We start from the raw sequence: 10931 nt of genomic DNA on the forward strand, positions 1-10931 counted from the left end.
GAAGCCCTCGTGAGACCGAACCCAGTCATAGCGGCCGGATATGCACTCAAGTGTAACAACGGCTTCATTTGCTCATACGCTGAGGGCTCATTGTGTGTACCGAAAGATGATCTGTTTGATGGGCATTCTAGAAGTATAACCGGTCACAAGAAAGTAAGATTCTTTATGGATAACAACTTCTTTTTGTGTACTTGATGCGTCGTTTCAGTATGGATTCATATACTGTTGTCAAACAAAATCATATACACTAAAAGAAGTCGTTATCCATGAAGAATGTATATAGAGATGTTGGGTTTGGAAAATACATGTTCTCTGAATTTGCGCTCGATTTAGTGAAACGTTTGAGCTCCGATTTCGCGGGCTTTTATTTCATCGCGTTTTTTTTTTCAACTTTATAGGTTGAATTGGCATGTTTTATGATTTGTTTCGGTAAGTGCATACCGAAAGGTACCAGAATCTGCAAAGTTGTGTTTTACGTTGCATGTGACCTTTAATAAATGTTTGTTTTAGTTGACTGTTTTAGTTGACTGTAGTTGATGAATTATGTTTTCCATGATCACAGTGAATCATCTCATGGAGCTAGGTTGTCTTCCCATTGTTGAAGCAATTGATTTTGTGTCACAAATAAGTAAAACCGAACCAGATTCAGATGAATATTCAAAATTATAAAGAAATATTGTCAAGAACAGGGGACCAGAAGTCCCATCACTTGATGCCCGTGACAAACCAGTTTTCATTTCGGGCAATCAAATAACAGTATCTTACTTGCCTGTGGGCTACTTGATAATTTCTGCTTACGATTTCAAACTTCAAATACACTTGGATTTCATTTCATATCTACTCCAAATGTACCTATTAAATTTCACAATGATAATAAACTGGAACTATCATATTTTTTTGTAATAGTAGTCTCAATAAGTAGTCCACTTGACATCAAATACCATGTTGATATAATCTTTCATATATCATGATTATGTCATAAAAATCAGGGCAGGTGGAAAATTAGTCAGGCAAGTGGCTTTAAATTTTCTTCTTTTTTTTTGAACCCCTGAAGGATGATTACAATGTTTCAGTTGAAAATATCACTCAGATCTTTTGGTTTATGGGAGTATAATTCAGCATGTAGAAGCAACATTCTTGATTTCACCATATCTTAGCTTCAAGACTGTTCAAGGGCTTGTTGTTGAATTGCTCTACTTTCCTCTAGTCAACATGCATTTTAGTCTAGACTCCCAGATATGAACCTGTCATGTGACAAATTAATGCTGTCCGACTGAAGGCATTGCATTACTGAATGGAAGACTGTCATGAGTGTTAACGATGATAATGCTATGTAACACCTTATGTTTAGTTCGTTGATGAGATGGATAGACAAATAACCTAGAAATTAGTCAGAGGACAATGTTACCCTATACATTTTCAATTTTGGCTGGTTCTGATTTCTGAATGGATAAAATAAAAATAACTTAGAAATTTCATTACAGCTGTTCATGAAAAATGGTGAAGTTACTGAACAATAGTCAGAAGAATCGTCTTCTAACTAACTCTTTGCGATTTTAAAGCATGTGTTTTTTCATTATCAGTAGATGTTATGGAGGTTGAGTTGGTTTGAACATTGAATTTTTCTGCCATGTACATAAGGTATAAAATCAAAAGTAATTAAAATGTATGAGGCCTAATTGATATGTGAATGCACATACCGTGCATGAACCTGACATCTCAAGCATCCAGTGAGGGAGTGAGTGAGTTTAGTTTTACGCCGCACTCAGCAATATTCCAGCTATATGGCAGTAGTCTGTAAATAATCAAGTCTGGACCACATAATCCAGTGACCAACAACATGAGCATTGATCTGCACAAATAGGAGACGATGACATGTGTCAACCAAGTCAGCGAGCCTGACCACCTGATCATGTTTGTTGCACCCCTTATGACAAGCATGGTTGACTGAAGATCAATTCTAACATGGATCTTCATGGGGCATCAGCCTCTGAAATTATATAATTTTGATAGTAATAAAAATCCCATTTTAATTGAAAAGGAGCCCCAGTGAGTCTTGAGAACATGATGAATATACACTTGTTTCATTTAGGGCTCAAGCACAAAAATGCAGGCAGGGCTAAGCAGGTTGCAAATGATGTGGTTCTGTCGACTGTGAGACAGACTAGCAGTATCTCTTAGTGAGGAGGGGGTGAGCATGAAGATAGGAACATCGCCATGGCAGGGAATTAATCACACGCATTAACTACCAAGACATGAATGCTAATTACAGCGTGGTAGCAAGGTGCACATTACGATAAGGGTCAGGTGGCAGGCTTGTGAGGTCAGTGGTATTTAGACAAGCGGGACACAACTAGATACCGTCTGTTGTAATGTATCACTGTATGAAAAGAAACTTGAGCCAGAACCTTAGAATTCTTTGCTTACAGTAAGACATTACAGCTTTATGTACCTGTGGTATCAAGGGAACTAATTGTTTTCACTCAGGTAAATAATATCAAGTTGAAGCGATGGAGAGAAACAGTGGGATGAACAGGGTTATACTCATGACACATCACATATATAGGAAAACACAGATTGAAATCTCACATATCATTCATCACACATTTCACACATGTATCACTCATAACTAGGAATGCCACAATACATTGATGCATTGATAGTTTTCTAAGACATTACAGTTATCGATGCATTCAAAACTGTTGATACTTAGTTTTGAAAGTATCAATTACATTGCAAAGGTATCATGTTTTTTGATGCTGTGAAAGTTATAAGGACTATTTTTCATGCATTATGATGGGAAAATTAGAACTCTAATCTGAGTGAAAAATGTTGATCTTTTCGTGGAGAATTATAAAATATGAAATATTAATGTTCAAAAAGTGATAAAATTTATGCAATAATGCAGCAAAAATATGTATCAATGTATTGAATCATGGCATGTTATCGTGATACATGTTTTTTCATGAAGCTTATGTTTCACGACATCCTTACATATAACATACAAATGTATCATGCATATATCAACCACATAGCACCCAAAGTTTCAAGGAGTCCTGTGTTATGTCATATTTAGGCTCAATTACCTTTCTTTTTGACATGCAACAGAACAATATCAAATAAATAGCTGTGGAAACAATTCGGTCTTCAATGTATACTGAGTGTTTTTTGTATACCATGTTTTATTTTGGTGTTTTATCCAGTGTGTGGATGCCCCAATACGGGGCAGGGGTGGGGCAATGGTTAAAGCATTTCCTTGTCACGCTGAATTCCCAGGTTTGAATCCCCTCATGGGCACAATATGAGAAGCCCATTTCTCCTTTCCCCCTCTGTGATTTTGCTTTAATAGTGCTAAAAGCACTGTAAAACTAAACTCACTCTTGGAGATGAACTTAGGTGTGTTTCATAGTCCCTGAACCATACTATTGTCTGCTGTGTGAAAGCTCTAAATAAGGCAAGACTTGACTGTTCCCAGGTTCTAAATCTTCCAACACTCTGGGGCTCCTTTTCACTTTAATTCAGTCAAGTTATTTTTTTTTCTATCAAAATTTTATGTATGTTCAGAGGCAAAGTGATATTGTAGATAAACTATTGTAAGGCCAGCTGCCCCTTGGGTTTTCCCATTGTAATCAGAATCAGGAAGAAGTTCCTGTCTCAAATTCCATGAAACCTGTGTTAAACTCCAGGGACTTTCATAATCTGGAATATGTGTCATTCTTCCTTGTAATCTACAGTCAGGGGATGAAGACTGAGGCTGAGACTGGGTGATGAAATCTTGTGTTATACCCTAGGGAATAACATTACCCAGAGTGTGATATGTACAGCTGAAGATTTGGTGCTGTGCCAAACCCGACATTGTAGATGTATACAGGTATTGAGCTGGCTTCACGCCTAGGATTACATTCCAGTCAGGGGAACACAGAATTTAGGTCTGTGTAGGCTCTGCCACTTGAGTCCATCATGAACCTTTATTACTGCTCTCTGGGATAGATGTGTCATGGTCCTGGTGATGTTGGTGGTGTATAAATGAATACTGAATGAGTTGATGGGAGGTTTCAGCTTCTTTATGCTTTCTGATCATCAGTTTGTGTTGTTTTTCTAGCAAGTGATCAATAACTGTGTTAGGCAATGGTATGCTGCTGATATTACAGACACATTGGGCTGTGTCGAAGTATGTAATCACCTGAGTCCTACATCACTTCAGGATTTTAATCCTCCAACATACAGTTAGCTACCTTCTTCAGTGTCTGTGGTTAATCAGAAGTGTGTACAAAGCTGTGTGGCTCACTCACCCACTTGATGTATAAAACCCATTGAAACCTCTAAGTAAAAGATACTTCCTTCACAATTTCATCAGGTTTTAGTAATATAATTTGGACTATTACCAGCTGAGCTGACAAGATTAAGTAGATTTTACAAGATTCATGGTTCAGACTGCAGTGAAAAGTCATCAACTCTTTTCTTTGAATATTGTTTTACAGTTCTTAAATGATAAAAATATGATTGCATATACTTGATTTTTCAGCTCACATCATGTTCCAATGACAATGCTGTGACATTGTCCTATGGGATTATAGAAGTACTATATTGCCAAACATTGATATGAACATGAGTCAATTCAATCCAGCATCATTTAGTCTGATCATCTCTGACAGGAAATTACCCTTGGCTAAACTGCATAGTGGTGTCTCCTTATTTGCGGAAAAACAAAATTGCCTACATTCAGAGATCCTTGTGAAAAGGTTACAGTGCTGGCAAGACACTATCCAGGAAGTGTGGCCTCCTCGATAACCTGATTTAAGTGGCATCAAGCCAAACTTTAGGGTCGTTAATAATTAAATAAGACCCTAGGGTATGCAGTTCTTCTCATGCTTGGATGTTCCATTACAGCATTACTTTCTATGGATAAAGTTACCCATTTGTGCTAGTTTGCTAACAACCGATGGAATTGTTACAAAAAAAAGAACACATTTGAATTTTATTGGTCTTTGTGTTATAGGAATTGTTATAGGCTTGCAAAATGGTGTAAATGTGACTTCTGATTCCTGTAGTTTCTCTTTTTGTGAGTATGTTTGTGAGTTGGGTTTTTCATTGCTTTTAGCAATATCACAGCAGGTAACACCAGAAATGGGTTTCACATATTGTACCCATGTGTGGAATCGAACCCGGGTCTACAGTGTGACAAACAAACGCTTTAACCACACAGCTACCCCACTGCCCCAGTTCCTTTTTGAACACTACCGGTATGTTCTGTACAAGCAAAAGCAAGGGGTGTCCGTGTTTGTCTAGGGCTGCACTTAGTAATACCCCAGCCTATGTCCAACCAAGCAGGGGCCAGACTGTTCTAGGGGTTGATATTGTGAGCAACAATCCATGCTGTCTAGGTGGGATTGTTGCTAGTGACCACGTTGTCACGCCGAACCATGGGATCCATTTGTCATAGTTTATTTATAACTCTTGTGACAAATGTAGGTTTCTGGCTGTGTAACCTTGATTTCCCATAGGGTCTCATGTTGGTGTGTCACCTCCACTGATACAGGAAAATCCCATTAGGACCTTGTGTTGCAATTGCTTTCTAGAAGTCCATGTTGGTCAGCAACACAATATGACATGACACGACACAACATGACAAAGTACAGGACTGCACAGCACTTCATTCATACAAAATGAAAGGCAGCCCAAATTTTCAACTTATTAAATAAAAACAGTTATTTTACTTAAGTTTTAGTATTACTACACATGTAAGAAACCGTATATGCCACTATCAACAGACGTGAAATAGATATTTATGGATCAGCATGACATATCATCAAAGACCAATGCATGAAAATGTCTCGCCCCACCGTAATGCTATTAACATATTTGGACAGTAGCATGCAGATTTCCCCACCAGCTACAGACTCATCACTGACTGCAAAAAGTAATATCTGAAATGAACAGTAAACAGACCTGTAACGAGGATCATTTTCATGCATCTTGTTGCCTAGCAACATATCGTAATGTTCTAGTGTCATGAACGGTTTAACTCAAGTGGAATGGGCGTGTTTACTTGATCCGAACTTGAGTGAAACTTTGTATATTTAATGATCCAGCTGAGCCTGGCAAAACATCACTGAATTTGGTCTACAGGGAGTTTGTTGTTGCCAATGTGACCTGAACATTGACCTGACTTTGCTGAGGCCTTAAGCGTCACCATGTTGTTAGACTTACAGCTAGTCTCAGAAAGTGAACATTTTTATGGATAAATAAGTTCACTGTGAAAAAAAAATGTAATGAAAAAGAGCCCTGAGACTTTCTTCATTGTCCTGGAACTGTGGAAATCTAGATTTGGCAGATTTTCTAGACTTGTGTGGGCTTTGTTTGATGTATCTGCTTCAGGGTCTGTACGACATCCATGATGTATGCATGTGTTATTGTAGTTAGCATGGTAAATGTCATAATGTTGGCGAGGCCATCCTTAGATAAGTGTTCCATGCTTTAAGGGGAAATGGAGGTAACATAGTGGTTAAAGTGTTCACTCATCACGCTGAAGATCCGAGTTCAATTTCGCACATGGGTACATTCTGTAACCCCCCACCTTGATATTGCTGGAATGATGCTATACGTGGTGTAATATGAAACTCACTCACTCACATTTCTTGGTAGACGTTCAAAGCGCCTTGACTGACACAGGGGATAAAGTATGTGAAACAGACTGGTTATTTTCAAATTGAGCTGCCATGATTTATGGTTTTGTTGGTGTAATTAGAATTTGGATGTGTTGTTTCTGTGTTGATGAGGTGTTTCTGTTGACCTGTGAATGTTAGTACGAGTGTTACCTTGTGTTGTTACTTGTTGTTGCAGCCACTGGTCAAGTTCAAGAGCCACCTGTACTTCGAAGAGAAGGACTATGTGACAGAGGCAGAGAAGTTGCTCAAGGAGTCGACTGACAGTGAGGTACTGCATAGTAGACACCATTCACAGACTGCACAGACGACACCATCCACAGACTGCACAGTAGACACCATCCACAGACTGCACAGTAGACACCATCCATAGACAGCATAGTAGACACCATCCATAGACAGCACAGTAGACACCATCCATAGACTGCACAGTAGACACCATCCATAGACAGCACAGTAGACACCATCCATAGACAGCACAGTAGACACCATCCATAGACAGCACAGTAGACACCATCCATAGACAGCACAGTAGACACCATCCATAGACAGCACAGTAGACACCATCCATAGACTGCACAGTAGACACCATCCATAGACAGCATAGTAGACACCATCCATAGACAGCATAGTAGACACCACTGTGCAGTACACGTGCTATACACAGTACACACCAATTCAACCAATAACTCTATAATCAGTGAATTTGGGTTATGTGTTCCATGTTTATAAGAAAGGTGAAGAGCAAAGTTGATACAGGTGTTGTCATTTTGTTAAGAACCTGAAACCTGAGAGTCATGATTGGGATATTAGTGAGCCTTGCTCACATTTAATTGATTGTTTTTTAATCAGACTGTGTTGTTTCCAGATAATTATGTACAAGAATGGGAAGTCTCAAGGCATTGCATTCACTGACATATATGAAGGAGTATACTATCCTGCAGTCTCAGTATTTAAAAATGCTACGGTAAGACCTGTAAAATAAATTGTACCAGAACAGACCAATTATTTTTGTTCTTTACAGATTTAAGTGCTTTCAAGTTACCAATAAAATATTCATTTAACATAAATGTCTCACAGTATTTCATGATTTTTCAGTTTTGGAGCTTCAGGCAACTTGTTTTCCCAAACATACCCTCACACACCAGTCATTCTCTCTATGTGTTGTGCTTTCAGGTGAAAGTCAATTTTGGTCCTAAGTTCAAGTACCCACCTAAAGATATCACGTTCCGACCTGTAAGTATTACAAAAAAATTTCAGCATTCTTGACTCCCTGGTCAAAAATTGTATTTCAACTCATCCATATGAAATCTGATGTTGATTTCGTTTACACTGGACCCGAGAAGGTCCTGGGGTAGAATAGGCCTTCAGCAACCCATGCTTGCCATGAAAGGCTACTATGCTTGTTATAAGAGGCGACTAACGGGATCGGGCGGTCATGCTTGCAGACTTGGTTGGGACATGCCGTTGGTTCAAAATAAAATTGTGCAGATCATGTTGTTGATCACTGGATTGTCTGGTCCAGACTCGATTATTTACAGACCGCCTCCAAATAGCTGGAATATTGCTGAGTGCGGCATAAAAATAAACTCACTCACTCACTCACTCGTTTACACTGCATCAGCAGTATTCCAGCTGTATGGTGAGTCTGGATCAGACAACCCAGTGATTGACATCATGAGCATTGGTTTGTTTTTTATTGAACACCACACTCAGCAGTATTCCAGCTATATGGCGGTGGTCTGTAAATAATCGAGTCTGGACCAAACAATCCACAGCATGAGCATTGATCTGCACAAATGGGAACAGATGACATGTGTCAACCAAGTCATCAAGCCTGACCACCTGATCCCCTCATCTCTTACTCATGACCATTGAGCTACAAAGTTAGCACAGCATGACATGCATCAAGCAACTCTGCGGGCCTGATCACCTGATCCAGTTGGTCACATTTTACAAGTATGGGTTGATGAAAACCAGATAGATGAAATTGTTCCCATCTTATACTGGTACGTGTAGTCATGAAGACCAAGGGATTCTGGAATCGTCACACAATATGATCATAGATTGTATATGTTATACTAAGCCTTTCTGAAAGTACGGGACCTTGCTTAAAGATGCCTTTGTAGGATGGCAAAGGCAACGTGCTTGTGATTTGCGGAACTGACTTAACCTAATAGCCAGGATTTGTACAAGTCACTGGTTTGTTTAGGTCAGACTCCTTTATATAGAGAGATCATCAGAATATGGCTGAATATTTGTTAGTTAGTCATCAGTCAGGTCTTGCAGCAAGCGCAGTGATTATCAAAGGAAGGCATACACTGGTTGAGGATGATTTTATGTGTGCTTCCTATGTTGACTCTGTTGATATAATCCTTTGGAATTCTGGGTTGAATTTTCCCCCAACAATCTGTTTGTTTGCTTGCTTGCTTAATGCTGCACTCAGCAATGTTCCAGGCATCCAGTGCTTGACATCATAAAGATCAATTTATACAGTTAGGATACAATGACATTCATCAACCCAGTCAGTGAGTCTGACCACACTATCCTGTTAGTTGCTTCTTATGACAAGCATGGGTAGCTAAAGACCAGTTTTAACTTGTACTTTTCTGTCTTAGTCGCAACCATATGTTTCGTATAGACAAGCATACCCACATGGCATCTTGTTGTATTGTATCAGTTACTGGATTGCCTGGTCCAAACTTGATGATTTACTGTATTTAGTTTGAATAATACCATGATCAGCAATATTCAGTCTGGCAATATGAGTTTTCTCCCCTGTTGCCAGGTGTCAGAGGCTGCCCAGCAGGCTGTGGTGGACTACACACTCTCGGACCTCATCTACCATATAGAGAATGAGGGCAAGCTGCCTGAGTTCTAGTCTTTAGAAGACCATGAAGTGCAGACCTAGGAGAGGTGAAGACAGAATGATATGTCTACCCTTGAGGACCATGCAGTGTTCACACCTGAGCATCTTCCCAGTGCCTCATAGTGCATGACCTCACAGGACATGACATCAAGTGACAGAACTGTAAAGTGAGGAAGAGTTACCCCCCCGACTTGAAGGGAGAGTTGTTCCCCCTTATCCGAAGCCAGAGAACCCTTTTCAGCACTCACTGGACATTAAACACATGCTTTAAGCCTGCACAAAATGGAGAACAGTTTATCTCGAAATTGCTGCAACATGTGCTGATGTGGAACTGACCTTATGTGTCAATTCTCAGTATTGGATGGTGTCCCTTAATGCTGTTTTGTGAGGAAGCTGACTTAACCACTGTAGTTGTGTGTTCTTCTCTACACCAGCCACCAGCCCTTCTACCATCTGCTCTGCTAGACGATCACTAGTAATAAAAGTACTGTTTTAAGACTCAGCTACTAGATTTTATATTGCTTTTCAGTATTTTATTTACCTATTTAAATAAAAAAACAAACTGACAAAACCTGACAAGTAATTTGCAGTGTGTATTTGTGAGAAAACCTCCGTGTAGCCATTTTCTTATCAAGCCAGAGATCTGTTTATTTTGGTTTCTTGCAAGAATATATGTCTTAAAAACTTGTTAAACTTAAGATGTTCAGCATGTGCCAAGGTTGATTTTCAGGACAGGCTTTATGAATAGGTACATCATACATGTAAAAGCATGTAATAGTGTATGAAAAGGTAGATTTTTGAAGAATATTTTCTGTAACCAAATTTAAGCTGTGCGTTGATGTGAGTGTACCAAGTTGTGATTGCTCATCAGTTATGTTACAGAATAATTGGTTCTGAGGAGGAACCAGTCTTGATATTGCTGCTCTGAATATGTCATTGTCAGTCATTGCATTGATGTTATAGCATTGTTCAGTGAATCGTGTCCGTGAGTTGGGTCCATTCTTTAAGAACTTTAACATGAAACAATTCGGTGTTGATGTCCATGTCAATGTTCATGCTAATGTCCCATGAATAAATACTGAAATAGCGATTTCAGGAAATACTGCACAAGGTGTTACTTTATAGTGGGGGTCCCCTGTAAAGTGCAAATCCAGGGGTCCCCCATAAAGTGCATGTCTAAGGGTCTCCGGTAAAAGTGCGAGTTCAGTGGTCTCCAATAAAAGTGCGAGTCCAGGGGACCCCCATCAATACATTTTATAGGTCCCTGTCGAGGGTCCTGTAAAGTATTGAGATGGTAGGGTGAAGTGTATTTTAAATCATGATAATGACTTCAGAGGCAGGAATGAATAGGTGGTCATGTGGGCAGTGGTCATGACATGGGTGAAAACACACAGGTA

General features: G+C 39.3%; 1 protein-coding gene across 1 annotated transcript in view; it reads left to right on the forward strand.

Annotated features, from left to right (window-relative positions):
* LOC137285012 (set1/Ash2 histone methyltransferase complex subunit ASH2-like) overlaps nucleotides 1–10639 on the forward strand; it is a 97564-nt gene extending 86925 nt beyond the window's left edge. Inside the window, exons 15-18 of the mRNA XM_067817127.1 lie at nucleotides 6844–6936; nucleotides 7534–7632; nucleotides 7842–7901; nucleotides 9454–10639. Coding sequence (XP_067673228.1) covers nucleotides 6844–6936; nucleotides 7534–7632; nucleotides 7842–7901; nucleotides 9454–9546 — 345 coding nt within the window. The 3' untranslated portion in view covers nucleotides 9547–10639. The remainder of the gene's footprint in view (nucleotides 1–6843; nucleotides 6937–7533; nucleotides 7633–7841; nucleotides 7902–9453) is intronic.
* Nucleotides 10640–10931: the final 292 nt, after the last annotated feature.

The sequence above is a fragment of the Haliotis asinina genome, chromosome 5, assembly GCF_037392515.1.
Source record: "Haliotis asinina isolate JCU_RB_2024 chromosome 5, JCU_Hal_asi_v2, whole genome shotgun sequence".
Lineage (NCBI taxonomy): Eukaryota > Metazoa > Mollusca > Gastropoda > Lepetellida > Haliotidae > Haliotis > Haliotis asinina.